The 21,971-nt window shown below is 39.0% G+C and overlaps 1 protein-coding gene across 2 annotated transcripts in view; it reads right to left on the bottom strand.

Moving 5' to 3' along the window:
* Positions 1-1,986: 1,986 nt before the first annotated feature.
* The window catches only part of CRPPA (CDP-L-ribitol pyrophosphorylase A), a 182,842-nt gene continuing 162,857 nt past the window's right edge, over positions 1,987-21,971 (bottom strand). For both annotated transcript variants that reach the window (XM_074945826.1, XM_074945827.1), the window contains one exon: positions 1,987-5,235. In XM_074945826.1, the coding sequence (XP_074801927.1) occupies positions 5,208-5,235 (28 nt within the window). In that variant the 3' untranslated portion in view covers positions 1,987-5,207. The remainder of the gene's footprint in view (positions 5,236-21,971) is intronic.

Raw genomic sequence — 21,971 nt, 5'->3', positions numbered from 1 at the left:
ATTGCATTTTTCAGGCTCCAACTCAATTTACAAACTTTATCATTATTAATTAGCATTAACATTCATATTGTAGGAGTGCCTAGAAGCCAACAAGGTTGAGGCCCGATTGTGCGAGGCATTGTACAAATCCAAAGTAAATCACAGTCCCAGCCCCAAAGAGCTAACACTCTAAGGGACAGAACAAGTGGGCTGAGGTGGGGGTTGAGGACATGGGGTAATAAAAAGAACAGTAAGTTACAAGCCTAAAGATGGAGTCACAACTCCAATATTGTCCACATGGATATCCATGCACAAGGACCGTACTGACCACCTAGAAATCAGGTAGTTACACATCTAACTGCGCAATTGCAAGAGCAAGTAGGTTTTTTTTAAATAACAAAGCTACACTATGTCATAATTTGGACTTACCACGAGGTGAAAAAAAACCTGAGTGATTAAATGAATGGGCCAGTAGTCAAGTTTTGTTTTGGGGTATCTCATTCCTGACCTATCTAGTTACTGCACCAAGACTGGTATCTAAATAACAGCTTTATAGTGGAGTCTTTTGCATCACAGCAAATATCAACATCTGAGCATTTCATAACTAATTACCCTAAGGGGGGCACTTAAATATTCTTTCTTTTTACAAGTCTCAGCATCTCTCCAAGTTTAAGCGAACAGTCAAAGAGTTAATTGTGGCTTTTATAAGTGATTCTTGAGACAAACAAGAGGAAATGCCTTTGAATAGCATTCTTTCACTACCAAGTCATACACAAAATCTTCCATTTAGTGAACATTGTATTTGAATTCCCGAGTTGGAAAGATCCCAATAACACATTATAAAAAAATAAGATGTGGATTAGGGGTAGTGATTTCCTTGTCAAAAGGAGCATAAAAAAATCAGGTACGTGTCTTTAAAAGGACGAGCAAACAAAATCACTCTGAACTGCTACATGAATCTCTGCAACAAATTTTGTTTCACAACTGTTTGTCCCTTTCATTGGGCCAAATCCTGGCTCTACTGAATTTAGTGGAAGTTTTATCTATCAATGGAATTCATTTAAATTCACTCATTTAGATGTGTGTTCAATCCATCTAGATTCAGCGCCTTCCACTTCTAATTCAAAGTATCCTTAATCCTAGATAAAATATGATGATGTGAATCATTCAAATCACTTGTTTTAAAAAAATAATTTTCAGTAAGAGGTGACATACAATAGGAGAGCACTAACTAGCAACAGGGAACCTCAAATGGTTTTTGAAGCTTCTGTTTGGATAAGCACCAAAAAGTCTATTTTCATGTGGATATAACGCTGAATGTGCCCAAAACTTAAAGGCTTTGGACACAGAGTTTTGTTGTTCAGTCCATTATACTGAGAGGGTCAGCCACAACCTTCATGGGTGAAATCCTGGCCCCTAAGGGCAAAATGGGAGTTTTGCCATTGATTTCAGTAGGGCTAGAATTCCATCCCCTATCTGGAGGTTTCTGTATTATGTTGCCTTCTGTGCTTTTCATTCATGTAATTTTTTTCAGTGAAACAACCAAATGTAATTTTCAAGTCAGATGGCCTGGAAATATAATGAAGATCAGGGTAGAAATTTTTCTACCAAATGACCTAGCAGACCTCAAGTTTTTACTTTATTTTCAATTGTGACAAGCAGGTTTGTTTCACTGTACAGATATATATATATATAACAATTATTCCATCAACTTTGCAATCATTATAATAATTACTAGGGTCAGATTCTGAAACCCTTATTCACATTAAATAGCATTTTACTCAAGAAATATTATTGGTTATTACTTGAGGGGTAAGGTGAGTAGGAGCGGCTGAATCTGGTTAGTGTATTATCTCTGTCTAGATATTCAAAGCAATATGGCTTGTGACTGATTACTAGTTAAACTCAAACAGCATGTGTACGTATGCCAGTTTTTTCATTTGTATAACTATTTGTGAGCTGCTGTGTGTAGATAAAAAACAATCAACCAGTTTCTTAATTTCACCGTACCTATTTATTCATATTTTAGATATTAACATTAATGAAAAAGGCACCACTTAGATTTGGTTGGGACACTCAAATATCATTAATTCTATTTTGTTTCATTCATTCCTACAGAAGCTTACTATTTTACCGTGTCTCAATAGCTTTGCTTTTGTAATTTTTACTTTCTCCATGCGAGTTTACTGGCTGTTTATGGATTGTTTAAAGAGAAACAACAGCAATAGCACATCAAGGAAACCTGTTATTTTATCCTACATTTCAGTTTAAATAAACATTAAATCTATACTGAGAACCTGAAACTTAATTTACATTGTTTATTTTCTTTTCAAGTGCTCCCAAATAGCCCATAGAAAATCATTTTTCATTATACAAGTTTATTGCATGAGAAATTTTCAGTTGTATCAAAACCTGTTCAAAATAAATAATTAGGTAAAAATTACAACTCAATATAAGTGAAATTGACATAATTGACAATTTTATGATAAGTCAGTTTCCTTACTACAATGCTTGAATTTAAGCACAGTGGCTATAATTACTGTAGATGTAAAACATAAAGGATTTTTTCTTTGCTTGCTTGTCAGTCCTGGGGAAACGCATCATATATTTTGTGTTAGAGCCTTTCTACATGTTATAGTGAAGCAGCAGTAAAATAAGAAGTCACTAGTAATCTAGGTGTTTGAAATCCAATTAGTAACTTACATCACATCTTTTGCAAGCCTGAGAGATGAATTACTGCATCAAACTCAATCTATGAATGTCAGATAAAAGTGAATTTGAAAAGCTTATTCATAAGTGAATGCAAATAACGTAAACTCTCAAGTTTCTCATTTGTCTAACTAAACTGCATAGATATTCTATAGCCATGTAAGGTGCTAACACAAATGTATTTGTTGTATAATGTCAAAGAAGGACAAATGATTCATTTGTGATAATTATAGAGAGGGAAGAGGAGCAAAGGAGAAAACAGCTAATACTGACTGCATGAGAAGCTTATAGCTCTTTTATACAGGTTTCTGTATTGAATGAAAATGTCTGCTCTGGATGAAAAAGAGGCAGTCATAATTATTTGTTGTACCTTGTAACGGAGGAAAACTTGGATCAACATCAGTTTCTTAGCAGGATTTTAAAGCAGAGACACACGTAGTTCATCCGGTGTCTAAGAGTACTCATTAGCAGAGCGAACCCAAAGTAGATTCAGATTCTTATAGGACCTTATCTAATGCACCAGATGAGATCTTCTGGAGCACCTAAACCTCAGAATACTGTGCTTGGGACTTCACATTAGGCCAATCTTCTCCTGCACCAGGTTTATTGCAAGGGCAAAATAACCCACCATCAACCCATGCTCCATGGCCAGGAGTGCACATCTAGCAGGTGAGCAGAAAGAAGTACGAAGATTTTACCTGCTGAGACACAAAGATTGTATTGAACATCCACCTTCCCCATGCAAGACTGCATCCTCTTCTCGACCAAACCTTCTCCCACTCACAGGGGGCCATGCAGGCAGTTGAATTTATTACAGCTTTAAGACTGCATTAGGCTCCTTACCTGGCACAGCTGGGAATCCGCAGGGAGAGAGGAGGAAGGGTAGCAGGCGGGGATTGTTTTATTTTTTGCAAACAACTGTGTTGGCTATCTTTCAATGGGCTGTTGCGCTGGCGAAGGGAGACATCCAACATTCAGTGATGGATGTTTGGGAGGGCTCTTTTTTTATCAAAATTGGGGCCCTCTTCTTCACAGGAATTTTGTGAGGTTTGCCTAATAGAGAAGGGGAGATCACTACTCTTCCCACCTGAATACCACTGAGACAGGGAAATCTTTGACAGAACGGGGTCTCCTGCCTCCTTTTTCTGGCTGAGACCCTTGAAAAAATTCCCCATATACCCGTAAGTCAGGGAACAATCTTCCCCCTTCTATGACCTCAGAGCCGCAGTGCATGTAACTGTGCATTCTCCAGCATTATGGCAAGGCCCAATTTCCATGCTGACAGACTTCATCCCTGGGAAGATTGCAGTGACAGGTCAGCAGCAAAATGCATTGCATGGCTGGTTTCAAGGGGAAATTTCCCCTTGGAATAGGAGCCATCTCTAAACCTGGAGATGGTGGGAGGTTCCTGGGAGCACATGTGGGACAGCTACTTATGCGCTGAATATTTCACAAAGTTCTTGTTCCAATTACAATGAAGTCAACAAGAGTTCCTAAGAATGTAATCTAACCTATTCACAAATTGGGGAAACACAGTACCAAAAAAACATTAAGACTGCAGGGGGTTACGTGCTGCCAGAGGCAGTAGAGAACTGTACATTTTAAGCTAGTAGAACATGTGAAAATATTCAACGCAGATAAGTGAAAACTTCTTATTCTACCCTCCTCCCTAAGCCATCTTCATTTAAATGTCAAAACACCCTCCATGCATTAGCAGTTATGATACTGTCTTCCAGATGATGGTCTAACAAACACATATATCAAACAGAAAATCAGAGTGACACAAAAACTGAAAGTGCAGCTCAATTACTGAAGAAGAGAGTCTTTCTTCCGTCTTGTTTCTCCACTACCATCAGAACTGATAACCTTTCAAGCTTTAAAAAGAATTAGTTCCCACCACAATGAATTCCTAATTCTGCACTCCCAGGATAGGCTATTACATCTCATATGGTATGCACAAATGTATTTTTAAAATTTAATCTTCATTCTCTGGGGAATAAGGACCAGATCTTGAAAACACTACCAGGATACTTTCATTAAAGTCCAAGGGACTATGTCTTGTATTAAAGAGCACCACTTGTGCTTTAATATCATATATGTTATCTGGTTGAAAAGAAATTTGTGCTTAGATCAAGTGCTTTGGACACGAAAGGACTAAATAGCACCACTCAGTTGTAGTTTTTGAAATGATTAGTACCTCACATATAATGCTTCAATATAAACACTTTAAAGTATAATACCTGGTGCACCTCACAGCATCTTCTATTTCATTTACACTTGCATCTCAACACAAGGTCAGACTTACATTTTATGTTGATAAAATATCCTAATAACAAACTTTGTAAGTCCAGTGGTTTTGTCACAGAGTAAAATGTTTCAAGAACATTGGTAAACACATGATGAAAAAGAAATACTTCTGTTAGCTACAAATGATTTAGTTATTCATGCTGCCAACAGCTGGCCAATCAGCTCCGGGTTTCTGTCCTTTATTAATGCAGAGATAATGGCAGCAGCAGAATTTATTGTCTCCTGAAGCTTCGGATCATCCTGAAAGAAAAAAGGAATAGCCTGTGAGCAATTATGAAAAAAGTTAATCGCACTTAACACCCTTTTAAAAATATGCACAATCAGTTTATGACTTCTGACACAAATTCAAAATGTGCTGCATTTACCAGTACAAAAACCTTCCAAAAATGTTGATTGTTTATAAAAGAAAATGTCATACTAAATGTCAGTTCTCCAATCTATACCATAAAAAAACATTTGTAGACACAAGTAGAATGTAAACAAACGGTAATGGAATGTATTTTAATTGTTTCAGGTTAATGACATGAGATTGCCTCAATTAAGAGATGATCCAAAATGAAACCTTTTTTCCAGACTCCCTCTCCCCAACTTGTGTTTGAAAGTGAATACAACTCCAAATTCCATGAGCAGCTTCCCAGGCAGAAGCAAAACCCAGAATCCTAACACCCTCACATTTTAGGGTTTGGGAAATCTGGATCCAAATTTAGGTCCAAACTAAACAAAGCATTTAAGCACATACTTAACTTTAAGCATGTGCTTAAATCCAGTCCTATTCAGTAAAGCACTGAAACATGTGACTTCAATGAGATTTAAACATTGGGACCTTAGTGATTTGAGCCTATCTTTGTTCAAACAATCGAAGAAGTTAGTCTGTTCTTGGTAGGCACGTATAAAGGCCAACAAGGGATGGTACAACATTACTGGCACTCTAGTACAATATGAAGCTCCTTAACAGGCAGTGGAGATGAGTTTTTCAAAGGGAATTCAATCTGGCTTCCAAATTTTCCTAATTATATGCAGATAAAAAGCCAAATCTTTACGGACAATTAGTATCTCCACCTGCACACTGATTAGATGTCAATAGATGTAGCCAGCAGTAACTCATTGGTGGGAGTGATATGCGTGCAGCCAAGACTAGCCCTAGACCAAATGGCGCCCCAGGCGAGGAGCGTGTTCAGCGCCACCCCGCCATTTATTAAAATTTTGAATACCTTATTTTTATTGCATTTGTAGGCCATTTCATGACTTTTATTTACGATTTGCATGCATGATTTATCCCGGTCATACAAGACAATACATTTGCACGCTAGGATCTGTAAATGTGTATTTATTCATGCCATAAATGCCGTGCAAATAAAAAAAGTGTTAGTGAAAAATGAATACATACATGGAATACCTGAACACGTTACTTCTATTTTCCCTTTTGTTACTAACATTCTATTTTCCCTTTTGTTGCTAAAAACAAAAACCGCATCCTGAGCCTGGCGCCACCCAAGCTCGGCTCCCCAAGCAGTCGCCTGGGTTGCCTGCCCCTAAATCCAGCCGTGTGTGCAGCAGTGGAACAAAAGTCAGATTTCTAAAGAGGAATCAGAAAAGAAGATGCTGAGCCAATGATTATAGATGGCATGTTCAAGAAACCTGGGTTAATGGATAAAGGGAAATGATATAAAAATGAAGATTGACTCAATTGCTTGCTTTTTTAAGGAGAGGGGCTACTGCATGGGGGAAGGCAGAATGAGTATACAAGTACAGGAGTTAGAAGTTAAGAGTAAGAGGCCTTGAAGTCTAACTGGGAGTGAAAGGAAAATGGATATTGGGCAGGGGGGCATTGGAGAAGCTCACTGTCATATGTTCATTTTTAAGAAAATAATGAGAACCAGGCCAGAAAGAGAAGTTGGAAGAACTAGAAGAGAGGGTTTAAAGAGAGGACTGAAGTTAGAGAAGGGGTACTGGGGGTTGTAGTTTTAAGTAGGGCTGTCAAGCGATTAGAAAAATTAATCATGTTAATCATGTGACTAAAAAAATTAATCACAATTAATTGCACTGTTAAACAACAACAGAATACCATTTTAAAAATATTTTTGATGTTTTCTACATTTTCAGATATATTGAGTTCAATTACCACACAGAATACAAAGTGTATAGTGCTCACTTTATACCATTATTTTTATTACAAATATTTGCACAAGAAAAAAACAAAGAAATAGTATTTTTCAATTAATCTAATACAAATAATGTAGCGCAATCTCTTTATCATGAAAGCTGAACTTACACATGTAGAATTATGTACAAAAAAAAAATAACCACTCAAAAATAAAACAATTTAAAACTTTAGAGCCTACACTTTAGTCCTACTTCTTGTTCAGCCGATTGCTCAAACAAGTTGGTTTACATTTGCAGGAGTTAATGCTCCCCTCTTCCTGTTTACAATGTCACCTGAAAGTGACAATGGGTGTTTGCATGGCACTGGTGGAGCCGGCGCCGCAAGATATTTACGTGCCAGATGTGCTAAAATTCATATGTTCCTTCATGCTTCAACCACCATTCCAGAGGACATGCGTCCATGCCGATGATGGGTTCTGCTTGATAACGATCCAAAGCAGTGAAGCAAGACGCATATTCATTTTCATCATCTGAGTCAGATGCCACCAGCAGAGGGCTGATTTTCCTTTTTGGTAGTTCAATTCTGTAGTTTCCACATGGGAGTGTTGCTCTTTTAAGACTTTTGAAAGCATGCTCCACACCTCATCCCTCTCAGATTTTGGAAGGCACTTCAGATTCTTAAAACTTGGGTTGAGTGCTGTAGCTATCTTTAGAAATCTCACACTGGTACCTTCTTTGCATTTTGTCAAATCTGTAGTGAAAGTGTTCTTAAAACGAACAACATGTGCTGGGTCATCATCCAAGATTGCTATAACATGAAATATATGGCAGAATGTGGGTAAAACGGAGCAGGAAACATATAATTCTCCCCCAAGAAGTTCAGTCACAAATTTAATTAACACATTTTTTTAACGAGCGTCATCAGCATGGAACCATGTCCTCTGGAATGGTGGCCGAAGCAAGGGGTACACGAATGTTTAGCATATCTGGCACGTAAATACCTTGCAATGCTGGCTACAAAAGTACCATGCAAATGCCTGTTCTCACTTTCAGGTGACGTTGTAAATAAGAAATGGGCAGCATTTACCTCCTGTAAATGTAAACAAACTAATTTGTCTTAGCAATTGGCTGAACAAGAAGTAAGACTGAGTGGACTTGTAGGATCTAAAGTTTTACATTCTTTTGTTTTTTGAGTGCAGTTTATGTAACAAAAAACAATCTACATTTGTAAGTTGCACTTTCATGATAAAGAGATTGCACTACAGTATCTGTATGAGGTGAATTGAAAAATACTATTTCTTTTGTTTATTATTTTTACAGTGCAAATATTTGTAATCAAAAATAATAATATGAGTGAGCACTGTATATTTTGTATCCTGTGTTGTAACTGAAATCAATATGTTTGAAAATGTAGAAAAACATTCAAAATATTGAATTAATTTCAATTGGTATTATATTGTTTAAAAGTTAATCGCGATTAATTTTTTAAATCATGATTAATTTTTTTGAGTTAATCATGTGAGATAACTGTGATTAATCAACAGCCCTAGTTTTAAGATGATAAGGGAATAAAGCAGAGCTATTCTGTTGCACATTGGCTCATCCCAGGTAAGTCACATGAGCCTTTAGTCGTTAGTTTGGAAATATGAATGATTGGCTCAGACTAGAATTTTGCCCTAAAATTCCATTTTTGGAAATAGTTATCGTGTATACAGAGAAAACATGGTAATTCCTAGATATAGGAACCATTTCATGTATTTTTGATACCTAGGAGGATTAGTCAATGTTATTTACTAGTAGCCTGCAAAATTCTCTGAGTTAAAAATAACAATCACAGCCATTGAGAACACAGATGTTTATTGTTCACTTATGGTTAAATCCTGTATTTCTTATTCAGACAAAACTCCCAATTAGCGCAGGGGATAAACAAGGAGTGCAGAATTGGCCTCATGGGGCCCAATTCTGCATTGTCTTTCATCTTGTGTAGACATTTACACGCTTGTGCAAAGTGGCTGTCAGAAGATGCCATTCTGGTTTTTGCCCATGTTGCACAGGTGTAAATGACGGCACAAGGTGCAACGGATGGGGAATCAGGCCCATAGGGCGATAAAAACATTTTAATTGTTTTCAAGATTCAGTAACACACTTCTTGAAATTCAGCAGAAACAATCTCCAGTCTCCACTTTTGTTTAGTTTGCGGCTGCAGTGTGGAGAAGTGTTTCACAATTACAGACATTACGTTTTCTAAATAGGCTTCCAGCCATATCTGAAGTTGGCCAAAGTTGTATACTTTTTTTTTTTAAAGGAGAAAAAAAAATACACCTGGCCAGGAATGCTCTTAATGTTTCTCCTAATAAATCTTTCCACATCCTCTGTTGGTTACTGGATTCTATACACATTCCTTTGTTGCAATAAATTATTTCAGTTTTTGAACATGAAAGGAAGCAAGAGAGGAAAATTTAGCTTCCACTATTTTAAAGCAAGGGACTTAAAGTGTCATTGGGAGGTCCAATTTGACTGAAAAATTAGCTTTAATAAAAGCTTTTACCAAACATACAGCCACCTTAAAGATTTTTATGATTATTTTAAAATTCCAAGGGAAAGATTTGAAAAAGAAAATCCTCTGGGGTATTTGCAACCCGCACACTGCAGCAGTGTGCTGTGTAGAGGAAGCTGAAAGAAGAACCCGATTAGAAATGGAGTAGTCTATTTTTCTTTGTGTAGGAGGAAAGAAATACAAAACATAAACAGCATAAATGATTAAAAGTAATATTGATTTTTAAAATTATTTCACTCTTAATAACCTAAGCTGTAACACAGTTAAGGAAATCTGTTGGTTCCTTTTTAATATGTTTAGCCTCACAATTTCCTTTTAAAATCAATCTTTGAGAACTACTGGAACATCTGAGCTGCCATTTCAGTTCAGACCATCATTCCATCCAGTCTGGTATCCCGTCTTTGACAGTGACCAGCAGCAGATGCATTACAAGAATATGTAATACTCAGTGATAAGTCTGGGTATATTCTAATATAACTTGTTTTATTTACACGCCTATACCAGTTCTGGAATGAGATGGTCAAACAGCATGCAGAACAATATCTTCTTCCCAGAATTTCAGACTGATACCAGTGCTTGGTTCCCAGGGACAAACTCTGCCTCAAGAAGAGACTCTAATCAGAGCCCAAGGCAGAAAAACCTCTCCTGCTGTTTGCACAGCTCCCACTTTCCTAAAGCTGTCTCTATACAGAAACTCAAATAGCTCAAAACTAACAACAACACAGTATGCTTTTCCAAAAGTCAAAACTAGCTTGCACACGAAGATACAGTACTGTGGTATCTGACTGTCATGGTATCTCCAGGAATATTCCTTTCTATTGCTCTTCCCTGGGCCTTTTCTATTTCTGCTATATCTTTTTTATATTCACAGTGGTTAACTTTTTGGAAGCCAACCCTGAATATGGTATTCATAACATTGACTTGTGGAATCATAGGACGGGAAGGGACCTCGAGAGGTCATCTAGTCCAGTCCCCTCCACTCGTGGCAGGACTAAGTGTTATCTAGAGCAGGCTAGCCTGCTCTTGAAAATCTCCAATGATGGAGATTCCACAACCTCCCTAGGCAATTTATTCCAGTGTTTAACCACACTGACAGTTAGGAAGATTTTCCTCATGTCCAACCTAAACCACCCTTGTTGCAATTTAAGCCCATTGCTTCTTCTCCCATCAAAGGTTAATGAGAACATTTTTTCTCCCGCCTCCTTGTATTTGTATTATGTAATTAAAAACTGTTAGCATGTCCCCTCTCAGTCTTCTCTTCTCCAGACTAAACAAACACAATTTTTTAAATCTTCCCTCATAGATTGTGTTTTCTAGTCCTTTAATCATTTTTGTTGCTCTTCTCTGGACTTTCTCCAATTTGTCCATATTTTTCCTAAAATGTGGCGCCCAGTACTGAATACAATACTCCAGTTGAGGCCTAATCAGCATGGAGTAAAGCGGAAGAATTACTTCTTGTATCTTGCTTACAACACTTGTGCTATTACATCCCAGAATGATGTTTTCTTTTTTTGCAACAGTGTTACACGGTTGACTCATATTTAGCTTGTAATCCACTATGACCCACAGATCCCTTTCCGCAGTACTCCTTCCTAGGCAGTCATTTCCCATTTTGTATGTGTGCAACTGATTGTTCCTTCCTAAGTGAAGGAATGGTAACGTTATGGTATTAATGGTAATGTTATATTTTCAGTGTTCTGTTCTATCTTTTCCTCATCGTAGCCTGATGATTTTATTGCTTTTCAGACCATTGGTGTTTACTGAGTTGATATTTGCATTGAGCCTTAATGATACCTAACTTTTTCCCAAGTGGCTACAGTTAATTTGGAATCCATCATTGTTTACACAGAACACAAACTAGAATTCAGACTACAAAAAATGAAAAGTTTAAGAGCCCTCCTAATTTAGGGGGGGAGCTAGTAAGTGAACGTATGAAACCCCACAGGTATACCTTGAGAACTCCCAAGTTTTGGATACTTGCGGTGTCATTCTTGGAATTAGTGCTGTATAAAATGGGTAATGCATCCAGGGACGCCTCAATCAGGATGCCACGATCAACCTAATCTACCATCCTACACACAGGCCCCCAAGCATCCTTTGTATTCAGTGGTACAGTACTGAATCTTTCAAAAATCTCATTACTGGTTGCAGAAAGCCAAATAATCAAGTAGAGCGAGGGCTTCACATGGCTAGTTGCTTGGGAAGTTTAGATGCAATGTAAACCATGGCACAGAATAGGATGTAAGAACAAAATGCTCAATAGAGATCTTGTATGCAGCCCTCAATAGTTATCTCATATTATTGCCCACCCACTGTTCAGTTCAGGACATTTAGAGGATAAAATGTACTGTAGTATCCTACTCACTCAATGCTTATAGATTAAACAAGACTAGTTCTTTTACTTAACAAAAGCCTTCAAAGTCTGATTCGTAGCAGAAATACCTTTATGAATTAATATGATTAAATTTCCCCAGGCTCAGCTGGCATGACCCAAAAACATCTTGTCTTAACCACTGTCTACTCACAGATTAGTCACTGGGACAACAGGGCCTGTGCCCAGGGGCCCCAGACAACAGGGGCGTCTCCCGGAAAAAATCTGCCACCGCTGGAAGGCCGGAGCCCTGGCCAGCGGGACAAGGAAGCCCCCCACGCCCTGACTTTGCTCAGCGGCAGCAGCTGCCAGATGGGGGAACCCCCCAGAGTGGTCCTCCATCCCCAGCAGCCCTCTATCCTGTCAGCAGCCTCAGGATGGGGGAAGTCCCTGCCCAGTAGCCCCCGAGCCTGTCCGCAGCAGAAGCTACAAGACAGGGACCCCACCCCTGGCAGAAGCTGCAGGGCGGCAGGGCAAGCCCCTCCCCTCAGCGACCCCTGACCCCATTCCCAGCAGAAGCTGCGGGGCGGCAGGGCAAGTCCCCATGCCGGACCCCCCCTCTGGCAGAAGCGCCTGGTGGATGTGGAGGCAAAAGCCCCAGCACCCCAACCGTGGTCCCCTGCAGAACTGCGGGAAGTGGCAGAGGAAACCCCAGCACCTGGACCCCTATGCAGCACTGGGACTGGAGGAGCTCTCACTCCCTGCTGCAGCCTCAGGGCTGTGGTGTGGGGAAAGAGCCTCTCTGGCCTTGGGGCCGCAGTGGAGGGGTGGGGGCAGAAAGGAGTAAAAGGGGTTGCGGTGCTGCAGTGAGAGAGAGACCCTGGGTGGAACAGGATCAGCCCCGGGGAAGGGGCAGAAAGGGGTGGGGCTTTGGGCAGGGCCACAGGCGGAAGGGGCAAAATGGGGGCAGGGCTGCAGGCGGAAGGGGTGGGGAGGGGTACCCACTTGCACCAGCCCAGGGCCCCAGGAAACCTTAATCTGCCTTTGTCCTACACATTTCATCCAGTTGATTTAAGTGAGTCTCTTGTAGAAACCCTTTTCTTGGCCGTTAAGAAAAGGATTTTTTTATTGTTGAAATGGATATACCAAGAACAAAACTTACACCATTTTATTTTTTAGTACATTGAAAAGAAAGTACTTAAAACATTACTAACTTTATAAATAATAAATCCATACATCAAAATTTTGATTCCAAAATAAAATATCCCCTTTCTGTCCATTATTAAATAGTAAAAAATTCCAAACACAGTAGTATCATATGATTGTCATTCACATTCATAATGTACATGAGGTAGAGCTGTTAGGTTTAAGAGGTTTTCTGGTCTACAGGATGAGGCTGGTAAGAGATACAGGAGCAGAGTTAAAAGTGGTGTTTGGAACGTGCAATGAGATATTTCACCTGTGTGTATTTATTTAAGAAACTGGGAGGATATTATAAAATTTATTGATATTCTCCTAACTGTTTATTCCCATACTTTAACATGTTTAGGACTTTTTCTTTAACTGGAATACTGCTTGATATGCATATATTTCATCTGAATATTAACTAGCTTAATTTAAAGCATAGCTTGAGAAATGTATCTGACACCCATAAACCTGCTATCCCCGGTGAAAAATACCTGTGCAGGTATCCTCCCTGTCTCTTAAAACCACAGACCTTTTAATATGACAGAAGTTCTCAAATTTCATTGCATCGCGACCCCCTTCTGACAACAAAGTTACTACATGATCCCAGGAGGGGAGGGGAGGGGGCTGCAGCTCAAGCCCCGCCGCCCTGAGTTGGGGGAAAGGGGGCCGCAGCCCGAGCCCCACTGCCCCAAGTGGCGGGAGAGGGGGCCGCAGCCTGAGCCCCGCTGCCCCAAGTGGGGTTGGAGCTCGGGCTTCAGCTTCAGCCCTGGGTCCCAGTAAGTCTAATGCTGGCCCTGGAGACCCCATTAAAATGCGGTTGCAACTCACTTTGGAGTCCCAACCCACAGTTTGAGAACCGCAGATCTAATCTGATGGCCTACCTCTCCTTAAGATGCTTCCATGCTACATTTTTATTGAAGCCACTTGCCAAAGAACCTACTGAGAAATGACATTTCAGACATAATACCAATGCAATTGTTTACCTCAGTAAGAAGATATTTAAGCAGATAATTTAGAGAGAAAAGAAAATTTTCACTTAACATCTTTAGTTTTCCTTTCAAATAATAAACAAAAAATTAATGTAGCATTTGGGTTCAAATACAAAGTACAATGTAGTTGGATCACAACACAAACAGTGCACAGGAGACAGACTGCAGGCAATGAACTTTCAGTCCAATCAAGTACTTCTTCACTTCCAAACTAACATTAGATCATTATTCACTATATCATAACTTGATACTTATTCTTACACTAACTACATTGTCTACAGGTATTGTCTGTCATGAGCAATGGGAAAGCCATCAACTTTTGAACTTAATGACTGTTTACAAAGTAGCAGAAAATAAAACTAAGCAGGACAATAATTCAATTTACTGATTCTTGGAAGCTTCTGGAGTTGATGGTAATACAAGAGAAAATATTGTGCAACCCCAAAGCTTCAATACTGCTTATCCTGGAAAGGTCTACATGACTTCCCTGCCCTCATTCTTTTCACGTCTCTCTAGTTTTTGTAAAAACGTTGTTATAGTAATTACTTTAAAAAACAGTTCTATGGCAAACGAAACAAAACACACCTTCCACAACAACAATAAAGGAGAGTCTTGTAAAGCCCCGTCTCCTAACGCCCGCTCTTTGTGGTTCAGACACAGGGAATGAGAGTCAGCAGAGTTTGGGGCTTTTGTTCCCCATTTACTATCCTCAACTCTACGCACTTGGCTTCACCAACTGCGCTAGCAGTCATACCAGGAGCTACCGTCCATTCCCCTTCCTGTGTTCAATAAAGTGACCTTATGCTTGAACTGGCAGCCAATTCTCCTTCTTGTATGTCACTAGTACAAAAGTATTGGCAAAAATCAGTTGTTTACAGACGTGGTCATTTAATAAAAGTGGAAGAATATTGTCTACTGTACATTTGAGAAGTCTCTGGGTGGATTCTTAGTATCGGATATTACCTATTATTAAAAGTGTTATGGTCGTGTATACAGGCTGCACCCAAAATCAGGGTCCCACTGTGCTGGGCACTGTGAAACCATGCTGTAAGCTTTTTCGGAGCAAGGACTGTTTCTTATGATCAAAATAGACAACACGAGGGTTGAAAAAAAAAGGTATAAATCTAAGGCACCGCAGAGTCACTTTCTTCTCCCCCCATGAGGTATGAATGTTATCTCAACAGTGCTCCAAATCGTTAAAACCTGAGCCTGGGACAAAGCCTATGGAAACGAATGAGTCTGTCCGCTGACTTCAGTGGGCATTGGGTCAGGCCCATAGGCATGCCCAAATTCACATGGGATTTCAATACAGGTCTCTCACAGAGTCGTGCATAGTAGGGTTTCCTTCTGCATGTAAGTGTGGTAGACCTTCTGCTGACTGATGGACTGTGGTAGTCTGTAAATGATTTCAATGGCTGGGATGTTATGTTTTGTGGGAGGCCAAGAATGCCTCGTAGACCCACCACATACACGCATTCAGAGAAACCTGCTACTCATTCCTGGCCTCCCATTACACATAAACACCCCAGTCATCCAAATCATTTACAGACTACTACAGTACAACTGGCCCCATCAGAAGCCTGAGTTACTGTATGGCTCACGTAAGGAAGTTCCTGACACATGGAGCTAGCAGCGCAGTGAAATCTGCTTAACACAGTCCGAGGCAGTTTCCCTTTATAGGTAAAACCATGTGTACAGTACATCAGAGATCAGCATTACTTGATGACCGTAGCTCTCCCTACTAGACAGACAGAGAGAGCCAGCGGAACATAGGACGGAGAAAGTGGGAAGAAGTGGGGAAAGAGAGAGATTACCAGAGAAAGAAGAAAATGTAGAGGCAACAGAAGTGTTCTAACATTGTTTTACTCAGACAGTATTTCGAAAAAAGGTGAACAAAACTTACATTTTGGTACCCAAGCAGACTGCCAAAAAATAAAACATTTCCCCCCATTCCTGATAAGTAATCTAAGGAGATTTGGGAGATATCAAGGGGAGAGTTATTTTATTTTTAAAAATCCTGGGACTGAGAGAGAGAAATATTCCTACTTCCTACTTATTTTCTAGTGGCCAGGATGATATTGACTCCCACTCCCACATTATTTAAAATCAATTGGGGATCTTTTCTATGTAACCAAACTAGCCAGTATGTTCTCTAATATATGATTTAATTTCATATTCACCATCTTTCAGCTTGTTCTAAACAATTATTTCTGCTACTGAGTGAGGTCACAAAGATGCTAATGTGATAGTCAGATACACTCTATAGTAACAACAGGCTAATATACAAGGAGTGAACAGACATATATGAACTCACACTTCTTAAGCAGGTACTGTTCCTAGATTCTACAGGAGAAGGGACCATTGTGATCATCTAGTCTGACCTCTTGTACAACACAGGCCATAGAACATCCCCAAAAGAATTCCTGGAGCAGATCTTTTAGAAAAAAAAAATCCAATCATAATTTAAAAATTGTCAGTAAGGGAGAATCCATCACTACCTTTGGTAAATTGTTCCAGTGGTTAATTACTCTCACCATAAAAAATTTGAGACTTATTTCCAGTCTGAATTTGTCTACTTTCAACTTTCAGCCATCGGGTGATACTATACCTTTCTCAGCTAGACTGAAGAGCCCATTATTAAATATTTGTTCCCATGTAGGTAATATAGACTGAAATCAAGTCACCCCTTAACCTTCTCTTTGTTAAGCTAAACAGATTGAGCTCCTTCAGTCTATCACTATAAGGCGTGTTTTCTAGTACTTTAATGATTCTCATGACTTTTCTCTGAACCCGCTCCAATTTATCAATACCCTTCTTGAATTGTGGGCACCAAAACTGAACACAGTATTCCAGCAGCGGTCACAACAGTGCCCAATACAGAAGTAAAACAATCTCTCTAGTCCTATTCAAGATTCCCATTTATGTATCCCAGAACCCATTAGCTCTTTTGGCCACAACTCACACTGGGAGCTCATGTTTAGCTGATTATCCACCACAACCCCCAAATCTTTTTTTCATTTACATTTAGCCATATTAAAATGCATATTGTTCATTTTTGCAAAGTATACCAAGCAATCTAGAGCGCCCTAAATCAGTGACCTGTCCTTTTCATTATTTACCACTCCCGCAATTTTTGTATCATCCATACACAAAAAATCAGTGATGGGTTTATATTTTCTTCCAGGTCACTGATAAATATGTTAAATAGAATAGGGCCAAGAACCAATCCTTGCAGGACCCCACTGAAAACAGATCTGCTAGATGATGATTCCTCATTTACAGTTACATATGAGACTATCAATTAAGCCAGTTTTTAATCCATGTTAACTTTATATCGGTCTAGATTTTTCATCGAAATGTTGTGTAGTATCACGTCAAATGCATCATAGATGTCTAAGTATATTACATCAACACTATTACCTTGTAATAATAATCAATCTCTTGTTCTTATATCTACTGTGGAAGGATCCTTATAAAGACTTGTCATTAGGAAATGCTATACAAATAGGAAAATTAAATTTTTAGACCAATTTGTAAGAAAACCATAACTTGCGTAATGCGTGCAAAATGCCAAAATATGGAACAGTAGTCTTCTAATGTAAATGGAGTAGAATTGTAGTTGGGAGTCAGGGTCCCAATGTAGGAGGGTACCTAAATAAAGGAGTTCAGACTAGATGATCACAATGGTCCCTTCTGGCCTTATAATCTATGAATGAAAAGGCATTTTCAGGTTATGGTGATTATAACAGAAACAAATTGTATCAATTGTAGCAATTTTGAATACATCAGTTTGATTTTTCACTTCATTTTCATACAAACACTGAAAATGTAGGTTGTTCTGTCATCAGTTTCAAGAAAATTTGACCACGCTGGAGTGCAAACAACTAGGATCAAGTTGCTAAAACAAAAAAGTACAGACCATGAAACGCTTCAGTTGTTGTGGATGATAGACTTTGGCATATGAAGGTATAAGCTCTGGTTTATACTGAAAAATGATGAACATTTGTTTTGTGATCTTCATATTATCAGCAGTATGCAGGAAAGCTGAGCAACATTTAGTTATTATTATTATTATTGTACCAAAATGGAAAGGTCTTTGTTGAGAAGGAGCCATGCATTAGAATCTCCTGTGGGGCACTGAAAAACAGTGCAGAGGAAATGTTAGCATTTTTTCCATTCCCTCAGCCTAATGCAAACTTCTTTGGTTTCCTGAATGTACTGATTTCATAAAGAATAATCTAAATGTTAAAACAGAACTCCTTCCCCTCCAAAAATAGAAGGGAAAAGAAGGCTACAAAACTTGTATACATTTTAATTTACTTATTTCTGATTAGTTGTTAAAATCTACATTAAATACAACTCCTATCGGCTGTAAGTAATTTGAAATACTAGCATAAGGTCGCAATAATTACTTAATTGATTAGAAACATTCCCCTTGATTATAGGTAATTTGTTTAAGATGGTTCACAGGAAATGCTGTAACAAAACAAAAATGAAAAAAATCTCTCCAGGGAGAATAATAAACTGAACACAAGAGACTCTGAGGGGCAAACCACATGTGAGTGCATTCTCTGGGCTATTGTTTATGTTGCCCTTTGCTGTTTTGCTCAATCGTTTTGGGCAACAGTGCCAGTTTAGTAGTTTAGAGGCCAGATTCCAATCTCAGTTACACCAGAGTTGCCATCAACAGAGTTACTCTGGTATTACACTGAGAATGGGTCTGACCCCAAGTCCTCAATTACACGCACATGCTTGCTGCACACTACACTATGTGCTCTAATTTCCTGTGGTGTTGATTGCTCTCTCATGATGTCAAGATCAAGGTTTGGAGCAGCCCAAGGTTCACTGTGTGCTTGTGTGCAGAAAACAATGAGACGTGGGCAGTTGCAGCACACAGTATATTCTACACTGCAGCTGGAAGCAAGCCTTCCAGCCCGGGGGGACAGACTTGTGCCAGTGGTGCTTGAGCTAAAGAGCTAAAAATAGAGGTAGATGTTGCTGCTCAGGCTATCAAGCCCACCTGACCTCTGAGTCTGAGCTCAGGTGGCTAGCCTGAATCTCTGCTGGAGCTGCAATGTCCACACGATTCCTTTTATCCCGGCTGCAGTGCAGAGATACCATAGGGGCTCACTGTTAAGGGGTTGGTGCTGCAAGATGCCCTACACAGATAGCTTCAATGGGAGTTGACTTCCCTCAGCACAGTTCTCTGCACTTTGCAGCATCAGGCCCTAATGTAAAAAGGGACAACCCAGTGAACAAGTCATGAAACCTTCATACTTCAATTGCATTTTGAAGTCAATGGAGCTACTTTGACTTACGCCAGCCGAATTGCAGCTTAATATTTAAAATTAAACATCTAGCCAAGTAACTTTCATCTTATCATTCACATCCCACTTTAATGATAATATAAAAGTATGAAGCACCATATATTTATTTTAAATTTTGAAAAAGTATGAAAAAATAAGCTCCAGTTACCAGTATTTGCTATAAGATATAATACCTCATTATTGCCATGTTTGTAGTCTCTAATACCATCACGTTAGCTAGCAAACAAAGGAAGAGAGAGGAATTAAAAAGGCATATAGTATATTTGGTTTAGGTTAGTGTTTCTGTGGCACCTCACACTTTGTCATACAGCCGTTCCTTCCCATCCTAACAACAGGAACAGTCAAGGACATACAGTATTATGGCTCCACCTACTGGAAAGCAAGTAAGCAAAAGAATCAAGACAATAAAGGCAAAGTCAAGAGCTGTATGTAGGGCCTAAGGATGGCCAACTTTCCAACAGAATGAGAAAACTTCCAGAGTGATGAAGAAGTTAATGAGTTGAGAAATGGGATAAAGAGATGTAAAGATGTAAGGTGGTACCTCTCCACAAGAGGAAAGGGGATGTTGAATGGAAGAAGGGAGAACTACAATGAAAGAAATTAACAGTAAGTAATCTTCCTGTCTGTCTCTCTCTTATACCAATAGGATGCTAATTTTAAAATTTATTAATATTATGGTAGTGCTGAGAGACTCTGATTGTACTTAGGGCCCCATTGTGGTAGACATTGTACAAACAGCGGTAGACACAATCCCTGCCCCAAAGAGCTTACATCCCAAGATGTGCATTGAATGTAGATAGCGAGAAGGGGCCTGCCTTTACTGTGAGAGTTGAATAACTCTGTGACCAGAGGAGGCATCCACCAATGTAGATAGATCCAAATGATAGAAACTGGGGGTGGGGAATGACTACACTGCAGCCTTACACACTTTGGAAGTCAAAGTCTCAGGTCACATGTGGCCCAGGGAGCTATGACCTCTTTGGCAGAATGATATTTGACCATCTATGAATGTAGGCCCTTACTTCTCATAGGTAAGTAAGATGCAATCCTTTTATCATCTGGCATTCCTCGAAACAGACTGACTGCATAATGTTTCTGAGCTCTTGTGAACAAGAAAGAACTTCAATACATGTTTAATCCTCTAGAAAGGGTATAGAGGATAACAGGTTTGTTGATGAATTCCATGTTCATCTTCCTGATGAATTCTGGCAGGAGAGGGAAGTCCACATTTTCAGGAAAGAACTGAAGATTCAGGCATGTGTATGTAACAAAGTTCATTTCTCTCACCCATCTAGTGATGTCACAGAAACTAAAAAAGGTCCACCTCTGAAGACAGTGGTTTGAGGGGGACCTCTCCGAGGGATCTGAAGAGTAAACCTGTGAGCACTTGCAAAATGAGAAACAGGTCTCATTGACGAATCACTGGATGATGTCAGACTCTCAAACAAAATAAACGAACGAGATCTCTGGGATACCAACATCACTGCTCCCAGTATGACTCCTTGTAAGTAACCTTATTGTGATTGTTACATAACACTCCTGGATCCCTTTTCTGTGTTCCAAGGTAAAGTATTTGAGGCTGGCAGAGTATGTTTCCATATGGTACCGTATCTCTGACTTGATCATCACATGGATGTTATGCAAACAAATATACGATAGCCACGGTATAATAGCTGCTTGCAAATTAAGTGATTAAAAATAGCATTTCCAACATCCTTAAATTTAAAAGGTCAAATATCCTTTTTTGAGAATAATAAATTTTATTATCCTTAAGGGGAAAGATATCCTTATTTTTACATTCAAGTTCTCTTCTAGACTGTGTTAGTTCAGTCAGATAAGTATGGATGTCACTGATGTTCTCTTAAATAAAATCTATAGTTTGTCAAGATGGGTAGTTCATATCTTTCTGCCAGCTAATATCAATCATCAATCCAAACCCATTAACACAATAGTCTGTTCCTATACAAACACCCACACTCAAACTAAAATTAACTTCAAAAGATAAAACACTTGTAAAATAACCAGGACTTTTCTAAAAAGCTAAAGCTATTTGAAATGACAGATTGAAGAAAAAGGTAATGAAGAACCAATTATAAAAATTAAAGGAACAACAAACTAATTTTGCATTAACGGTTTAAGGATGAATTAACTGCACTCAATAATTACAGTATTTTAATAAAAATGAAAACAGATGAGTAGTTCATGACCTATGAAGGCATCCACAACTATATGTTAACATTAGTACTCAATACTAACCTACACCTTCATCTATGTTATACGTTAATCTGGATAATAAAAGCAGCAAAAATGCCTACCCCTGGGAAGTTTCCATGCTGCACAATCTTTAACTACTATTTAATTGTTACCACAGTCTCCTTTCAAAATATCTTCAAAACCCCAGTCACTTTCCTATGGATACTTGCAGTTTTATACGTCTCCAAAGACCAAAACTTTCCTGCAATAGGAATTCAAATAAGGAAATGATTCTTAGAAAAATCAAA

Source organism: Natator depressus, chromosome 2 (genome assembly GCF_965152275.1).
Source record: "Natator depressus isolate rNatDep1 chromosome 2, rNatDep2.hap1, whole genome shotgun sequence".
In the NCBI taxonomy this organism is placed as follows: domain Eukaryota; kingdom Metazoa; phylum Chordata; order Testudines; family Cheloniidae; genus Natator; species Natator depressus.
Note: the sequence above shows the minus strand (reverse complement) of the source record. Positions and strands in the feature narration are given on the sequence as shown.